Source organism: Centropristis striata, chromosome 15, assembly GCF_030273125.1.
Source record: "Centropristis striata isolate RG_2023a ecotype Rhode Island chromosome 15, C.striata_1.0, whole genome shotgun sequence".
In the NCBI taxonomy this organism is placed as follows: Eukaryota; Metazoa; Chordata; class Actinopteri; order Perciformes; family Serranidae; genus Centropristis; species Centropristis striata.
In genome coordinates this window covers 21,287,848-21,307,129 of record NC_081531.1, presented here as the reverse complement: position 1 = coordinate 21,307,129, position 19,282 = coordinate 21,287,848, and the positions used below count along the sequence as shown (strand labels likewise).

General features: G+C 38.8%; 1 protein-coding gene across 3 annotated transcripts in view; it reads right to left on the bottom strand.

Annotated features, from left to right (window-relative positions):
- The window catches only part of fstl4 (follistatin-like 4), a 227,586-nt gene that overhangs the window by 65,909 nt on the left and 142,395 nt on the right, over nucleotides 1-19,282 (bottom strand). For all 3 annotated transcript variants that reach the window (XM_059351137.1, XM_059351138.1, XM_059351139.1), the window contains 2 exons: nucleotides 5,025-5,215; nucleotides 288-408 (listed from right to left, as the gene is read on the bottom strand). In XM_059351137.1, coding sequence (XP_059207120.1) covers nucleotides 288-408; nucleotides 5,025-5,215 — 312 coding nt within the window. The remainder of the gene's footprint in view (nucleotides 1-287; nucleotides 409-5,024; nucleotides 5,216-19,282) is intronic.

Genomic DNA, 19,282 nt, shown 5'->3' with positions numbered 1-19,282 from the left:
CAACAGACTATTAACTTTAGACCTGGTTTTAGTTGGTACATGGCACAATCGCTTTCTTCTGCCTGACCTTACATCATTTTAAGACAGACGCAGTCATGGGACAGAGCTGGACGCTAGTACACTTGCTGCTGGGTGTAAAAAAGATGACTGTGTCAGTCTGAAGCAAGCAATGACAGTCGTGCTGCGTGCCACGTTGTGCCAGCTCTAAGAAAGAGCTCCTTGTATCTTTGTTTTCTGACAGTACATGGTAGAAGTGGTAAATAGGGATGAATGGAGTAAAGACTCACGGAAAGCTGTGTAGAACTCATGCAGGCTGAGGTGTCCATCATTGTTGTAGTCGTCGTAACGCAGCAGGTCCTGCATGGTGCACTCGAGCAGGCTGTCCTCCAGGTGCTCCTTCATAGAGATCTAATACACAGACAAACACACACAGCGTTCAAACATATAGCTGAACAAAAAAGACTGCATGAAGAACTTGTGGGGGAACCAGAGGGTATAGGCAACTATCATTCACGCCTCCACAATTCTCACACCTTGTCATTCCCTTTGCTTATCGTTTTTCTCTTGCCTTTATCACTTTCATTCTAAGCAAACTGCGGTCAGATAGAACCACATTATGCACATTCGGTATAAATGTAAATCCAGCATTTCTAAAGGGGACATACTATACACATTTAGGGATGGGTACCGAATTCTGTACTTTTGTAGGTACCGACCGAATTCCATCGGTACTACCGAGTACCGATTCATGTAAAATCAAACAGTACCATGTTTCGGTACCTCAACGGCGTTAGCTTTAAACTGATCATTGATTTCAACCCGTTTTCATTTGGCGTCTTTGATTAACAAGCGTGCTGACGATCGCACTATTTTTTTTATTTACCTCCTCGTCTGGTCCTGTCTGCTCACCACGGCCACTAGCTGCTGCCCTCGTCCAACCCGGCGCAGAGACTAACAGCCGGCTCTCGGCCCGCTAGCCGCCAGCTGCTATCTCTCCAATGTCTCTACCCGGGCTTGGCCTTCGTCTGCCTCGAGATTGGACCTTCCTTACTCCGTTTGCTCTCTCCATTCTTCTGTAGACCAGTCATTAACAGCTAGCAGCTAGCTGCCACGTCTCTGGTCCTCCGCTAATACTCCGCTCTTCAACTCAGGAATATTACCTGCCACTTTACTCCAAACTGCCCTGCTGAAATTAAATCCCTTGGACTCCTCCGTCATCCTCGATATGTGCACAGAGCAGCCCGACTCAACTTTGTTTATTCCAACCAATTCCAACCATGCCACGCCCACAATACTGTCTGACCGGTGCCGCGCCGCACAGCTACGACGTCATCACAACAAATCACACGTGCACTTGCAACCTTTTTTTTTTTCTCCTCCGTGCACTTGCAACCTGAGAGCGCTCCTCTGCATCCTTTGATAACACTGCAACCTTCATGTTACAAAATGCACGTTCACTCAACAATAAATTACTGCTCATCCTGGATTTTATATTGTTTTGATATATTTTTGAAGTTTAGGCCTATATTTTGAGAAATAAATATGTTGAAATGAAAAAAATTGATTTTATTATTAAACAAATTAACATTTATTAACACATAAACAAACGCAAAAGTACCAAAAATTGGTACCGTTGAGTACCGGTACCGATTCTCAGGTACCGGTACCGGTATCAGTTCAAATGTGAAAGGTACCCATCCCTATACACATTTAACATGTCAGTATTTTTCTAATAGGGTTATCATTGCATTTGCATTTTTTATGAATATGAACAGTTTCGTTCAGCATGTCTCCTAAAGTACCGAAGTGACTATCCTTAGTTGAAGTTGTGATGAAAACTACACATTTGTGTTATTCTCTGTTATGTATATTGGACTTCCGCTGCCCTCATTTATAAAAAGAAACAACGTATTAGAGAACAATCATACAGTTCAGCCTTCTCATCAAAGCTTTCAAATGTTGCTGTTCTAAGTGCTACAAGAAGTGTTCATTTGGGTTTCAAGCAGATGCAATAGTGATTTGAAATAAATTGCCAACCTGAATAAAGTTAGCATTATAAGTAGTGTTTAGAGTGGGCTTTTCATTCCACCAATAATTAGAATAAGATTTTCATCAGATGGAAAATGCCTCATGTACATAAACACCCAAATCACAGAAACAGACTCATTCTGAGTGTAATTTCATTGAGTCTGAAAGGGGCGTGTTAAATATGTAATCTGTCATGTAAGTGCTGTTTCTGATTGCTTTCCACTTTAGGACTATCTCTGCTCTTACTGCTAACGCTTGTGCACACTGCACCTGAGTTAATTCACAGATGTTCCCCTGGGAAGACGCACCACTCACTCCTCCATTGTTTGTCATTTACGAGCCCTCTCTTCTACTTTTGCGGTGCCTTTTCCTCAGGGGAACCATCTTTGAATAGCTGATGTTAAGCACTTTTTAGGGAGATAAACAGAAGGCTCAGCTTCTGCTCAGTAACTCCAGTTGCACTGTATTCTGTTAAAGCTGCTACTTGTGCATGTACAAAAGCATAGCAGTAACTAATAGAAGTATCAAACACTCAATGCATGTCTATTGTCAGAAGATTGCTCATGCTGGAAAGCTGAATTTTGCATTTAAGTCTTTATGGAGCATGCAAACAGGACACATCACCTAATCATTATATTTAAATGCACAGAGATTAAGATTTTCCAATACATAGACTCATGTAAAAATAATCCCTCTCAATCATCACTCACTACCATAGAGATTAATGTGTGGTGCTGTCTGCATCTGCAGAGACTATATGTATTTCTCTTTTCTTTTCATTCTTACTATATTTGGTGAGGAATTTTGTGAAATCACTTACTTAAATAATATTTAACAGTAGGATCACCCTACTGTAAAAATACTCAATTACAAGTAAAAGTCATGCTTTGAAATGTTTACTTTGGTAAAAATATAAATCTAAGTATGACTAAGTATAATCAGGATGAGTACTTGAATTAATAAAAATGATTATTTTTCCACATTAATTATTAAAAAAAGGGAACTTTAAAAACAACATTCAAAATAGATCCCAATACATCTATTTTACAAGGTCTTAATATGTTTTGTCTGTAAACTTGTATATTATGTTACTTAACTTAAGCCGTCAAATATATTAAATGAAGGGTAGAATATGAACAATAGAGCATTTTCTTCTGAGCTTAATTACATTACTTGGGTAAATGTACTTAGTTACATTCAACGTTGGTGAAGTTTTTTTTAACTTAAGGAGAGTTTTTAGGCCAAAATGCTACTACTGAAAGCTCAAAGTTTAATTCCTTCAACTTTGATTTCAAAGCCTAAAAATATAGCCCCCATGCTAGTTCATCTCCTCCAATTGATTGTATATGGAGCTACATGTGACATGGCAGATTAAGGGATGTGACAAACTTTCACTCTTCTTGCTGCCTACAGCAGACTGCAGCAATGTGTTCACTGACGGACTGATCCCTCTCTGGGCATCTGAATTACATATTTCATACCCAAAGTAAGGACTTAACCCTCTAAGACCATCTGTGACAATAGATAGATCCCAAAATGGAGACAGTCTGGATGGATGACAGAAATTCATCTTTGAATTCCTCTGGTCCTTAAAAGGCATCATCTCTGTGCAACTGTATTTATGAATGCCTACAGGATAAGAATGTCTTATCTAAAGATTTTCTGGCAACATGTCAGCATTGGTAATTGCCAGCTGTGATTGATCAAAATCTTTTGTTGGATCTTTCAGCGCAGCTCTGTCAGAAAGGGGCTTTATTATTTATTTCTGCCACTAGAACTGGGCCAAAAATCACTCAATCTATTTCATTTTAAAACAGGACAAAGCCTGTGTCATTCACAACTGCAGAGAAATGACAAAAGATTAATTACTGTGGTATTTTTGAGACTATATTTAGTTCCACTTTTTTTCTTCAGCATCTAATAAGCTTGTTTTTCTGTGGCATCATACAGCACTCTCTTTCAATTCCCACATAATGAGAAAGAGCTACAGCACATTTGAAATGTTACACATTTAGGCTGCAAAGCATTTGACAATTTATTCATCCGGTTACAGTCCGCAGTCAGCAGTGACACTAACATGGTTCATTGCATTCTGGCAGAAGTCACTGTGATCATAGCATCGGTGGGGAGGAGTCTTAATTAACACCCATCTTTGATGCCCATTTCCTGATACCAGATGATGCCCACAATAATTTAATTTCCTCGCCCTGCAAATGTCAATGCCAATCCTTTCTACAGTGTCCCCACTGTTTCCCATCAGACCCTGGTGGGGAGATAACCTCGATAAACATTTTTCATTGTGAAACAAGATGATTAAATGCAGCCAGCCACATGTCACTCACTCTACTTTATAGCTCTGGTGGGAGACACACGAAGAAAAAATATCTGATCGATTGTCATTCAATATGAGCAGGGGCAGACTGACATTTTGGTGTAGAGATCTCGTTAAACTAAAGGCATTAAATTGCAAATATCTTGGATGAGATTTGAAATCTGTGTTTTTATTGATGCCAGACATGGTCTCTTTACAATCTCACACAATTGAATTCAGATAATAAATATTATTTATCAGGGTAGATTTTTTTATGTTATTTACAGAGTGTTGGGAAAAAGCAGACGTAAATATGTCTGTCTTCCCTCAAATATAATGGAGCTATACGTAAATATACAATTAAACTATAACTGAAAAAAAACGGGTCTCTGGAAATAGACATTTCAACAGGCGATATCTCAATAATTAACAACAATTCAATCTAGACTGATAAATGGCAGGTGAGAGGAAAAATATGTATTTTCGATTGTGGGGTGATTGTGTTACACACAGTTATTATTCACAGCAAACACGTTCCACAATCCAACACCTCATCACCGGAAGATATATTCCAGGCATATCCATCCTTTGTTTCAATTATATTCTTTCTCAATCAGTCTGAACCATTCATCTGTCCGTTCAGACAGCCATCCTATTAATCAGGCCATCTCAGCTTGAAACCCACCTTTTCCAGCTCATCACTGACCAGCCGGCCATCCTGGTCTACATCCAGGTATTTGAACATGGTGTCCACCAGTGCTCTCTTCTCCTCCATGTCTCTCTGCTGGCTCTGCTCTCCAGTTTTCAGCACTTTCGGTTGCATATCCAGCAGCATGCTTTTCAGTCTGTTGTACTCCGACATGGTACATGCATTGCCTGCAAGAGCAAACACAGATGTGGAAGAAAATACATTTGAATAACCTCAATTATACCATCCAAAGCCTTTGCATTGTAGCTGTAAATTGGATTTAATGTGTTTTGTGTGTTTTGTAGAGGGAGTAGAGGAAAAGAGGGCAATAGGGATAGATAATGTGTGTATTTGTGCATGCATGTCCTTGAGTGTTTACTCATTTAAAAAATGTTAGTTTTTTGTTTGCATAATTTGTCTGACAGCTTTTCGGTGCAGGGGGTCCAATTAATTACAAGTAATCCTTGAATCCACATGAAAACAAAAGGTAAACATACTCGTTTAGACCCTCTCAAGCTTCTTGTCCTCCTTTGCTATGGGATTAGAGCTCATGTTTCAAACCTGCCTGGGAGTCTAGCTCCTGATTTTCTACAAGGCTTTTCTTGATGAGGATGTGCGGAGGAAATGAGAGACCACAAATTAATCATGGGCAGCACTCAGTATTTTTTTTCTTCACACTTGAAATCAATAATTATGCGAAACACGTCTGTGCCATGCTGTGAAGAGCTTGATACTCATGAAGAGCAGGGAAGCAGTTTTCCTTTTCTTTTCTATCATGTCCCTCCTTGGCTTTAGTATCAGCTGAGCCTGATGACAGCATGAGAGACGGGAGCATGAGAGAGTGCGAGGCATACGTGCGAGTCAGAGGCATGGTGATGAGAGAAAAATCCCAGATATGAATAAACCATTAGGTGACATCCCTGCCCAATCACTGCAGAGCAGGAGACCCCCCTCTGAGAGTACACAGGAATGGATCTCATTGCCTAATCTCCTCCAACAACACAACAGCTATCAAAGCTATTGCATGCAAAATGAGGGACAGGATGGACCCAAAAGAAAGACTAAAGTTGTTTAGTGCTAGCATTTCCTTTTGGTCCCAAGCTCGTAGCAGTGGGGAGTGCTGCCATAATTTATCTACAGTTTTTAGCACAACTGTCACTGCAGTGATGTCAACAAGGGTTCAACAAGGCTACAGAAAAAAATACAGTATCTCCTGCTGTGGTACTCTATGTTGAAGTGCATATTAAAGATGCACATATGTTCATGCTAATGCATATGTACACACACAAGAGGTTCCCTGGTGTGCAAAATGCTTCCTTATGTCAAAGAAAATTTCAGGGTGACCCATGATTAAGTCCTCAAAAAAGACCCCTGACACTGACAATGGGACAGCGAGCACGGCTTTAGCAAAGGGAAAAAAAATGTTGTTCTTCTACTGACGTTGATTAAAGGAATCAAAGGAATTGTAACTGATTCTCAACTGGAACCGGTTCTCAGTTTCCATCGTTATTTGCTAAAATAGCTTGAGACCTTCAGAAGGATGACAAAATAAAAATAAGAACCCAGGATAAAGCAACATAAAGAACAGCCAGAACCACTTTGTTGTGGTTTTAGTTGTCTAAACTTCATCAAACTTTAACCTCAGGGGTCTGAGATTACAAGCTCATTGGGGTCTTTTTGAAAGACGGCGACATGTGACCTACTATGTCTGCCATTCAGCTCCATTATAACTTGCTGAAAATATCTTAAAACGTGAGGCTGGTAATATTCTACATTTTTGTAATTGTTAAGAAATACCTTGAAAAGACCAAAATCAACAAATGAGTTTGTCAGAGCTATACATGTTTCCCAACTTCCCTAGCATCTGTGACACCAAGTCCACTGGTTGCTTCTAAAGACAAATGATTATTTTTTTTGGAAATGTCCCTCAAACAGGAGTAAGTGACTTTGTTGGGCATCATTATGAGCTTTGTATAAATAAACATTTGCTACCCTAGTTTACAATGGTCGTCCATTGATTTTTAAGTCAAACAACAATTTCAAGGCTGCTGGTACAACAAGTGACAGCAAAAATGAAAAGATGAGACTGGAGCTCCTTTAGTTTGGGTTCGGAGTATTCAGACTCGGTAATTAAAAACATCTATCAAACACAGACAAGAGTAAGTTATAAAAGGCAGTCATTAATCCAGTGAATCTCAGTCACGTTTATTTTTTGGAGGATATTTGACATGTACTCACAGTCATATATAAATACACAAGCAAAGACAAAAAAATGTGCAATGACGACAACAGGTTTCGTCATTGACTACCCTCCTTCTGATTACAGCACGCAGACTTACACACCCACGCAACAAAGACAATGTTCTCTCCTCTCTACAAGCAGCCAGTCAAGTCAAGGTCTTGGCTAAATCCCTGTTCAATGTTATTCCTGCGGGGGGAATGAGGCGTGACATGGATCAGACATGAGGGATCATCACCTAGCTGTCATCCATGTCCCTACTCTGGAAGGACAGAAACAAATTAACACCCCCACACTGATTTACATCTTGTCATATAAGGAGAGAACAATCCTCTTTTTGCCGACTTACTCTGCCCCCACAAGTATCTCTATACAGAGAAAAACATATCATATTACTACTGTTAGACACAGACATGTCCCACCAATGCTGCTGCACTCACAGAGGTTGATTAAGGTCATACATCACTTTCATGACCTCCTTAAAACCTTCTATCCTCTGGCCATGGTGAGAAAGTAAATGTTACACCTGGTGAATCTCACTTTCTTTGCTGGTGTGAATGTCCTTTGATTCAGTCTCTCTTGTTCTGCTGAGTGCAGCAGCTGCAGAGAAATATCTGTCTGTATTACAGTGCATCCACCCCTGACTCTAACACTGTTTTATTGTTCTAGTGGGACCAGGACTCTCTTTATTGCCCGTTTGAAATGTTAGCTGCTTAAGTGAGTGATCCGAGGCTGCTCGCACCATGGACGCCCAATGTCCCGGAGACGGAGCTCCTCTGCAGCGCTCAGAGCATCCTCCGAGCTCACACTTTATAACTGTCAGTCTGGGGAAAACAAACAGAGGGAGGAAGAAGCGGAGAAGTCTGTCATGCTAAAGGGAATGCATTTGTATAAGAGGACAGAAATTTGTGGATATTTAAAGGGGTGAAATCTCCCAGTGGTGATGTGCTGGGGAGGTGTGCAAATGTGTACCAAAGCATGTTAACATGACTTCTATTTTATATCATTTAAACTCTGCCTGCTGTGATGCTCATGATTTACAACTAATGTGGAAGACACCCAAACATCTGTGCTGAAATCTTATTTTAGTATTTCATTTGCAGCAGGACATTCTGCATTTTAATATTTTGATATTTTAATATTTTTAATGTTTTGATTATACTCTTAGGATTGATTTGCTACTCTGTGGAATAGTAACACATATTTTCTGTCTTAATTTTTTTATTACTTAGAACATTTTCATAGCTGTGCAATTCACTGAAAGAAGGCTGTGTTTGTTGTAAAATGTGAGCAGTGAATAAAATAAAACAATAAATCTTGGTGAGTAACAGCTTAAAGTGATCTGCTTATTTTCTTGAAATTGGTAAATACAAACAAAAAAAAAACAATGAATCTTAAAACATGATTCAGGAAAGCTGATGTTGTTTGTTTCGATGCATAAAAATCTTACTGGTAATCATCTAGATCCGATCTGACAAAAAGGCATTCACAACAGCAGAGCATGACCTGGTGCGACGAAAGCATCAACACTGATTTGTTGTTGTTCTGTTGTAAACTGTTGCTTGCCACAACAATTTGTTACAATATCGCAGGAGAGAAATTTAAATGGTACAAAGCAGTCATGCATCCACTACAATTTGGATGTGTATGAATCAAAAAAGTGTTTTAGGTATTGGATCAGTTCTTGGCTCCAGCTAAAAGATGGAGGGAGGGACGGGGAAATCCGAGGCATCAATCCTTCAGATGATGAAACCTCCCTACAATGCCCTCCAGGATGTAAAAGTGTTCTATGTTAAATTTATGTCTGTCTGACCTCCTCTGGCTGAAATGATGGGATTATTTACTGCCATGCCGTCTGTGTGCTGCTAATATGCGTTGGTGATGGACCTCCCTTCCAGATAATTATGAATATGATGGACATTCTTTGCTCCCGAGGGCAGCAAGGTCTAAGAGAGCTGAGCCAATCTTGCAAGGGTGACACAAGTCACAGGAGAGGCTCATATTGCATAATTGCTGTTGGCAGCTGGTTAAATCGGCTTACTGTGAGCTTCATAGTCTATCCACTATTTCTTCTGTGTCTGAAAACACTTGAACCTTTAACTTCCTTCAGTAAACTGTGTATTCAGTATGTTTAACCTGTAAGGTAATTTACCGTGTGTTATAGGCTATATAATGTGAATAGTGAGGAACACTAAAGGTCAATGGTAATTAAAATCACAATACTTGACGTTATCAGTAGGAAATGGGGGAATTCAGTTAATAATGAAACAGAATGGCAACAATTTTGATGATTTATTAAGTGATTTATGAAGCAGAAATTCCAGATCATAGACTGTATATAAGGATGATAGATGTTCCTCCCACTCTACAAAAATGAATGCAAAATATCCTGGATACAGGTGCTGCCATCTTCAACACTGCAATGGTCCCGCCCATACACCTGCCCAACTCAATTGCGAATCAAACCCAGCTGTCAATCATGATGTCACACCCTCCTTTCATGGAATCAAATAACTCATTTAAACAACAACTTATCTAAAAAATAAATAATTAAACATACATCACTGCAATAAGAGCAACCTTACATTTAAGAAACATCTCTGAAAATGTATTTGACATGTTGTTATTTTCTATTTGCTAACATGTAGTGTGGACAGGGTTTATGACCTATACTTTAGCCAGCCACCAGGGGGCTATCAAGATTTCTTTACTTCATCTTTGCGGAGCTGTCAAGTTGTCCTTTTTATTTACAATCTATGTGCCAAAAACTTGGTTGTTCAAGCTTCTCAAGCATGGGGATTTGCTTTGCTCCATTTGATCACTGTATATATCTGCATTTAAGACTATGGGTTTGGCAAAAATAAACAACCTGAGGATGTATTTATTCGCTTTTTTTAAACTTGTGTGACATTTTATCGACTAGATGGCCAATCAGAAAACTTTTAAAAAGGTAGATTTAGCTAAGTAAATTACTTTAGAGTTAACCTTGTTTTTTGCATTTTCCTGTGGCTCTTTTGATATGACTGTAAAAGAGTTATGAAAGAACAGGGAGGCCATCAGTGAAATTAAATTAAAGAAGTAATACTGAAATTTGACTCCTGCGAAGGAAATGGGGACTGTGCCAGGAACAATGGGATATTCTTTATACAGAGCTGATTACAGGAAATATGCCAACCATGACCATCTTGAACTTAGTCTCGCACCCATTATCATTCTGGGATGAGGGGAAAAAATGCTCCAGTTTGCTTGTATTTATTTAAACCAATCATGATTGTCTTTGGGATTGCTAAGCCCTGGATGGAGCAACTGTGCCCCTGCAAAATCGATAGCAGAAGGGGAGGAGAATGTCACTGGAGAGATACGACCAAAGGCAGGTTTACAGACGGTTATCAAGTGAGTCAGACTTCAGCTAAATCCTCATTTGCATCCCAAATTTAAGATGCATGTGTCAAAGAATGCAGTGGCATATATTACAACAAATTACAGAAGTGTTTGACAGAAAAGACTCAAGAGGACGCCCCGCCCCAGATGAATCCAAGCAGCGTGTGAGATATTCTGACGAAAGTGCAATAAAAAATCTCATAGACATATATTTTCATAAATATGAAACCATGGCACAAAACCAACCAGCCATTATTCAGAAACAGCTTGCACAGCATCCATCTACAAAGAACAGCAGGGGGAGGATGGGGAGGTGGAGGGAATTTACAGCAACCTGGGTCACCAGCAGCAGTAGCATGAATGATCAGTAGACTAAGAGTATGAGCTGTCGAGTTATTAAGACCTCACTGGCTGTTTCGATGTGGTTAGGGATTGGAAGCGATAGGATCAGCTGTAAGGTGTCTCGGCTGACCATGAGTAAAATATCACAGCCAGAGTGATGGGCTAAACAACATTCTTGCATTCTAAATTAATATCCCATATGGGACTGTTCTTTGGGAACTTGTTATTGATAGTGTGAGCAATAATCCCATGTCGAAAGCAGTAAAAAATGATGATTCATAGTTAAAGTGACTCCCACATTTTCTCGGCTAATACATAACTCCCAGTGATTTAAAATGACGTCTCTAGATTCCCTGAGTACAGGAAAAGCTGGCTGCCAGTTTGCTTCACCATACATTCAGCAGAGTGGATCAGTGTGCGCTCGGGAAGCCTTATCAGAGTCTGTGCAGCTTGGCACTGACTAAATGAGAAACCCGTTGCAACACCAAAGCTATTGGCAAAGCAGTGAAGGAGAAATAGTACAGTAGCATTCACTCCCCGCCTTCCTGTCTGTCTGCAAGCCTATCATCTAGAACTGCCTTCTCAAACTGCACATCAGCACTATACGCATCAGTCCTATATCTCTTCCTCTCCCTCCCTCCCTCCCTCCCTCTCTCTGGATCCGACTTTCTTTCACTCTTACTTACTCACTCTCACAGAGAGTCCCGCCAGTCTGAGGAGAAGTATAACTTACAGGGACATGCAGAGTTTAGAAGCTACATGAGATCCCATTGCCTTCCTCTCTGAAAAAAGTACTTGCAAATACTTTCTACCATAATAATGACTATTATTATTATTGTTGTTGCCGTGTTGCTTCTGATTTTTTAATTAATAGTATTGTGAAAAAGCACCCAGAGCCTTTATTTCACATGAGATATTGTCTCCAGTGTCAATACTTTTTACACATTTCTTTTCTTTTTCTTAAGTGTCAATGATCACAATGAAATTGGTTGCTAATCAGACTGTAGCAAGTTGTTTTTTTTTTTTCAAATATAGTCTGAAAATAAGGTTTTGTTCGAAATGAGATATAATTATTTACTTCATCAGTGTATTGCACAGCATGGAGACTGTATCGGGTTTAATTATGTGTTAAGTGAGTTGTAGCTGTTTTTTGGAAGAATTTAAATGATTATTTCACTGCAGGTGTTTATGTCCATGCAGAAAGTCTTTATTAATGGGTTGAAAACTTGTATTACATTTTTTGGAGCTTATAATTAATGTTTCATATTGAGTGTTACATACTGTCAACAGCCAATAGCTGAAACTTCACTCATGTTATCTTCAATATCTTTTTTAGTCTTCATAGATTGGGTGTTCCAATAATGGGAGCTGTTGTATCTTCATGCTACTGAGCTCTTAAAACCATTATAAAACATCTGGGTGAGGAGTTTGATGTCAGAAGTATATATCTTCAGTAGTTTCCTATCTTGAAAACAGCAGAAACCTTTATACTATGTATGAACATATTTTGCTACATGGATTTACAGGGGTCCAGCGTATGGAAAAGTGTGTAATATTGTATCATGCAAGTGATTTTGGTGACGTACTTGTGGTGACATTGCTATAAAGTTAGATAGGACATGAAATGATAAAGGTTTTAAACAAACCCCCAAGTCAACCAGACTAATTTGGAACAAAAAATAAATACCTACTGTCCCTAGCGTGCAACTGAGCTATTCATGCACTGCCTTTGTTTAACTCTGACCTATTGTACTTACAGTAGTTGTGTGTGCACTTGCGAGTAAAACATAGTTTGTGTGTTTGCATGTAACATTATCATAATTGATATAAACGATGGCCAAAGCTGCAAAAATAAGACCCAAATTGTAACAATTCTGAAAAAAACCTCTTTGGGTCATTTTATGTTATTAGTCAAGCCAATAATATATATCAAATTAATTAAACAATTATATATTTGCATATATATAAAACATTCTCAGGCTTTTAAGCAGCACTGGAGATTGATGAATATTCAGCCCCATCCAACAGCATCCATTAGCTCCACTCTCCCTGAACATTTTGCAGCTATTTCCTGCAGAAATGTACAATGCTATAACTGCAGTCAATGTAATTTATTATTTTGTGCTTTAGGTTTTTCATGCTCAATAACACAATATGTGGTTTCGCAACTATAAAAGTGAAGCCAAAAAGCAAAGTGCCTCCCACCTGCATGCTGTTTTGACAGTAAATGCAACAGAGTACTGCTTAATGGAGACTCAAGTGGCTCTCAGAGTCATGAACTATATGCTGACCTGTCGGACCCATAAAGCAAATAATAACCCAGTTTGTTCAGTGCAGGGTCAACAACAGTTACACAAAGAATATTTAGACCCAGAATATAAATACAGTTGCACTAGCACCCTCAGCCCCGGTGAAGCGGATTTAGCGAAAGAAAAATAATTACCAAGCCTGCACTCCCGCTAATAGATTGAGACTCGGAACAAGCTCAGCCGTTGATTACATTTTTAGCATCCATCCTCCTCTCTCCCCTACACCTGCAGTGTAAGTGAGAGTAATCTCAAGGCCTTTCACAGCCCTTGCTGAGGCCTGCAAGCTGCTGCCTGATGATCCCAAGAGTATACAGCTTTTAAATTGCCTGGGTGTGGGGACTGGAGGAGACGGCCGCCTCGGGCTGTATGTGGCCTAGCTGAACCCCACTGACGATAGAGAAACCTGGACTACCATTCAACATTACCCTGCACAAATACCACAGTGACCTTGCCGTGAAAGTTTCAGAGGCACAGAAAGACTAGCCGATTTTAAGTAACTCAAAATGTTTGTGGACAAAAACAAGTAAACTAACTTTTTTCTGTATGTTTTCATAGGCAAATATACTTAATGTCTGTTTTAAAAACTTAACTTTACCTCTGACCACACCCAGCATCACTGATGGGTGTGATCAATGGATGCATAACCACACCTAGCAGTGAACCAAGTATTCATTTAGTCTGTCAATTTATTTTGTCAGGGCTTGTTCACCTTGAAGATTCTATCATTGACTATTTTTGTGTTTTTACCCGAAATTTGGAAAATCCCTCATCGTTTTCTGATCTGACATCGCTACAAGCTACATCATTGTCCTCCAGAACAGTTATATATACGTTAAAGTTAAAGTAGGCAGGAAACTGAAAAAGGCAACTACGAGTAAGAATAAAGACTGCAAAAGAAAAAAAGTCAAAGATCTACGAGAATAAAAGTGGCAAATCTGTGACGAAAAAAGTTGCAGATTTATAAGATTAAAAATGGCTAATCTACGATAAAAAGTTGCAGATTTCTGAGAAAAAAGTTGGAAAAATAGGCTAGTGTTTTGTATTTCAAGGTACTACTTCACCATATTTCATTTGTTTCTACCAGCGGGATGTCTCCCACTTTTCCATACAAAACACTGTTTTTCCGACTGCTTTTCTCACAAATTTGCCACTTTAAATCTCGTAAATCTGTGACTTTTTTTCTTGTAGATTTGCACATTTTAATCTTGTAAATTTGCGATTTTTTCCTCTAAATATTACCCCCCTCCCCAGTCCGTTTTTTTTTTCATACTCTGCCCTAATACGCCATCGTATTTCAGAGAATAAAACTATTTTCTGAAAACATTTGATGACAGAATTAGACAATTTGAATTACTGCCTAGTTTGACAGTTTGATCTGATATGATTATTCTTTCTTTTTTGTTTACAGATTTTGCAGTCAGCATATACAAATATGACAAAAACATATTTAAATAAAAGTTACCAACTGTAGCTTTAATACATATAATGTGATAAGAACAAACAGCTCATGCCTGGTAAGAAAAAGTTATGCTTGGGAACAGAACCTGACCGGTTAGAGAGAGGCCACAATGATGGTTAAAGTACTTTGACAGTAAATAACAGTGATCTCCTGTGTCCAAGAGTTTTTGTGGCAACTATATGATACACCACATTACTTTGTACTCCTGTATTCCTGACATACATGAGTCAAAATTCATATAGCTGCTGGAAATCCTTATCAGGAAAAAGTACAAATAGAGTGTTTCAGGCAAATGAAAAATGCTGCTGCTTTTCTTGTGAGGAAAGGGTCTGAATTTAAGCTCTTCCACCCATTACACCATTACATTTGATTTAAGCCATAGGGTTAAGAGAGTTAAGCTGTTTTTAAGGAAAGCATGTTCATGTATACATACTGCATGTTGTGTTAAAAAGTAATGCACATATGGTTTCAACTTTAAATGGATTTATGTAGTTCAATGTATGGTTGAATTAATCTGTGAGTCAGCCCCGGGGCAAATATTTGCTGTTGATCCCCCACTAACCCCCCACCCACCACCCGCTGTGCAATGTGTCTGTTTCCTGTCAACTCAAGTTCCAAATAAGTCCAGTGCAACCACTATACTGCTGTGCTGGAATAACTGGTGGCAATTTGTTTAAATACAGCTTTATCAGATACACATGAGCACAATAAAAAGCTATGAAGCTTAGAACTAGATTTTGACACAGAGTTCTTCTACATGACACAGCAACAAAAGTATCTAATAGTGCAAGACCCACTATTATTAGCACTTTAGTGAAGCAAATTCCCTGCCAAATTTGCAGTTATTAAAATTATCGAAACAAATTGACATGTGAACTGAACTGTTGGGACACCCTGGGGCAGCTCAAAGCTTATCCTTAGCTGTTAATCCAGCCTTGGATACATACATATATACATGAATGGTATGCTAATCAACAAGGATGGAGGCTAAGGACTCTGGGCATGGGTTTGTTCTTTATAGTCAGCTCCAATCTTTATATCATCCTTACAGCCCCACCATCAAGTACTTGCAAATGAGACCAATTTAACACAAGTCATGGCTCCATGTCTCCGCCGCAAGGAGATGACACAGCAAGCAAGTCAAATTTTCAAAGCAACTAACCATGACTCATCATTTGACCTCATTACATAAATGTAGATGTCAAAAAACTTATAGCATTTCCAGGAAATGTAATGAAATAAAAATTCTTGTTGGGCAGTTCAGAGCAAGTAGAAAGTTTTTAAAGACAATCACCGTGGGTAAAATAATGACAACGCAGTCCGTTTCATTGTGATTGATCAAGTAGTTGGCGGGTGTGAGTCATTATTTTTATCCCCACATATGTACTGTATGTGCAGATCAACGATGCAGACATCGGAAAACAACAAGAAGGGAACAAGAGGAAGACAGGGATGTACGCTGAGAATACGAGCTTTTATTCTTTCTTCCCAGTCAACGAGAAAAAGGTTCAACTCTTTTATCTGAGAGTTTTATCTTTCATCTAAATTCTGTCTGTGAACGTATGCTTTGAGGAGACTTTTCATCTTTCTTTCTTTCTTTTTTTTCTCCACAGGTCACAACTTTGCTTCAGTCTGTGGCAAAGGCTGAAGTATTTTGCGTGGGAGTCTTTTTTGACAGGAGATTCTTCTTCTTCTTCTTCTTCTTCTCATAACTACAGCAACTTTAACATCTAACTACACATCAACATATGCTGAAAGTGCAATAAACCATGTGAACACTGTGACACTGAAGTGTAATATCACTCAAGGGTGTAATTCACCAGACTTTTGTTTAGATGTCTTAATGTCAAAGAGAGGAATGCTCTGGACGGTGATAGTGGTGGTGTTGGGTGTTGTGGGAGATTGTGTTGGGAGAGGTTCATTCATTCATTCATTTAGGCGGGAAGGCCATTTCATTTTTGGGTTAACATTCAGCTGCCTATAGTTGCCAGGGGCTGTAGGCAAACACCTCATGCCAGGCATAACATTAAAAGAAGAGACAGAAAAACATACACTGCAGTGCTGTGTGAAATGGGACCTAAATAATGCTATCAAATACTGTATTTCTGGCAGCATGTGACTTTTCTTTCACTTTAACCAAATTTTCACTGTTCCACCGCATAAAAAGGAAAAATTAATTTAGTCTTTGATGTTTTCCAAAGAGGCAAGATGAATTGGTCGGCATTATTTGAGCCTCTACAATCATGCAATAATAGCAGTGGTGTTTTCATTACCATTAGATGGAGCAAACATAGGGAGGTAATTTCAACTTTGATGACAGCCCTCAATTATAATGAGTATGTTTCTCCCTGAGCTAATGAGAGACAATGCAATCAGTTGATAATGTGGCCATTTATTTCCTCACAATAATTACAGTACAGTCATTTACTTGTTGTTACATAAAGGTTAAGATATTTTGTCCGCTCTTTTCATTCTTTAAGTTCATTACTAGGTCATCGGGGAGAGCTGATTACACCTTCATTTGAGAAGCGAGTGTACATTGTTCGGATTTGCTGTGTCAGTGTTGCAAAATGAAGGTAATTGTGAATATGTTGGTGTGTTGAATTTTATTGTTTGATTTGCTGTCACTTTGTGCTTTGTTGATTGCCATTTTAAAGAATGGTTGTTTTCCAGCAAGTCTTCATTAACCACAGATGTTAATTTTGTCTGTCTCTTGAGAAATGTCTTCATATGCAACTAAGGAGCATTAGCAACATCTTTTCATAGGAAATGTAATGCCTCCCAGATTATGTTTTCAATAGCTGAGCTAAAGCAAACATTTATATTGAACATACTGTATCCGCAAAATATACACTGCCAATGTCATTTTTAACTAACGCATTCTTTTTTTAATGCTTTAATGGTTAAGTTTAGGAAGCACTTGGTTAAAGTAAGGGAACGTTTGTGATCTTGCTTAAATTTTAAAAAATGTCTGTCTTGTTAGAAGTGAAGTGTGCAAACTCTAAGTCTTGTGACTTGTAGGCCCAACTGTCCAACACAACTGTCCCCTATGACTTCTGTGCAGTGTAAGGACGTCACACTCTGAACTGTAAAAATGATGACATGAATGTCATCAAGGCATCCCTTACGTTTTGAGAAAAACACATTTGTAAAAGTAAATTAGTAGAATATAATCAAAGTTTTTAGCCTGAAAGAAAGACTGTAATGCAAATGAGTTGCATTATTGCTACCTTTAAGGTTTTATGAATTTTCAAACATACATTGATGTAAAAACTTTTGTTTATAATGTGTCCAAGAAATGACAAACTAATGGAGCTGATGCTGACTCTGTTGTGATGATTGTATGACTTTCTATACAAAGCATAAAACTGTCGTTTGGTAGGGGAAGTGGAGCTCTGTTTATTTTTTCAGTGTTTCACAATATTTTATAATGAACACGTTTATGGTGAAACATTTCTATGTTGTAATACTATCTACGGTTTTTGAGATAAATTTAGCTATTGTTGGATTTTCAAGATCAAATTCCTTTCTTTTTAATGACTTACTGTTCTGACCATATTGTGTTCCGTGTCCTAGTTTTTTAGGGAAAAGAAAATGGATAAATCAAACAGAACAAGAAGTCAGAGTGCATTTGATTGTACTGCATACCAAATGGTATGCCCCAGGGTACATTGGCAGCAGTGGACTGATATTGACTCATTAGAGGTTTACAACTGGAGCCCTTCTCTCTGCCAGCAGGTAGACATAGTAGCAGAGCAGGCCATTAAGCAGAAAACAGAACTAATGAAGGGGGAAATTAACAAAACACAAACAAATAACATATGTATTTCTGAATTCCCTGCCTGGCTTCTGTTGATATGGCTTTCCTGTTTGCACGTTCTATCCTCAATTCATTATGTGTCGCTATCTGGGTCACACACATCTGCCACCGTCAGGGGAAGTCATAATGCCAAAAGAAAAGCAAGTATAAGAAATATGTTTTGTCAAAGTAGAAGTTTACCATTAATACTGAGGTGACCTGGATGGACATTGAGTTATTGTGACCTTTCCGCCTTACAAATATGTATAGAAATGACCTCAGTGAAAATGTAAAACAGGTTAATTTATCATTGGGGCTCTGCAGTAAATAAATGAATTAAAAAAGCATACCTTATTTTAACTTTGTCTGCCTTCTGAGAATTGCTTCTAAAAAAGAAGTGGTGACATTTGGTCTGGTTGGGATATATCCTTCAACCCTTTCCATAACTGTACTCTTTATGAATACATACAGTTTCACTATCAGGGATGAAGGGCTTTCCGACATAACAATTTTATAACAGTGGGCCAGTCCTTCAGTCAGCAGCTTGTCAACTGGAATGACATGTTTCAAAGCCTTGGATCTACGGCTATTTAAATACCCATTGGCTTCGTGCCCCCCCTCAGGATCACGGGCCAAGCCTCCATATCCCTCCCCTCATGCCAGAGACTGTCACTCACCACAGAGAAATCCAAGACAAGCTGTCTTTGAGCTCCGATGTGTTGATTT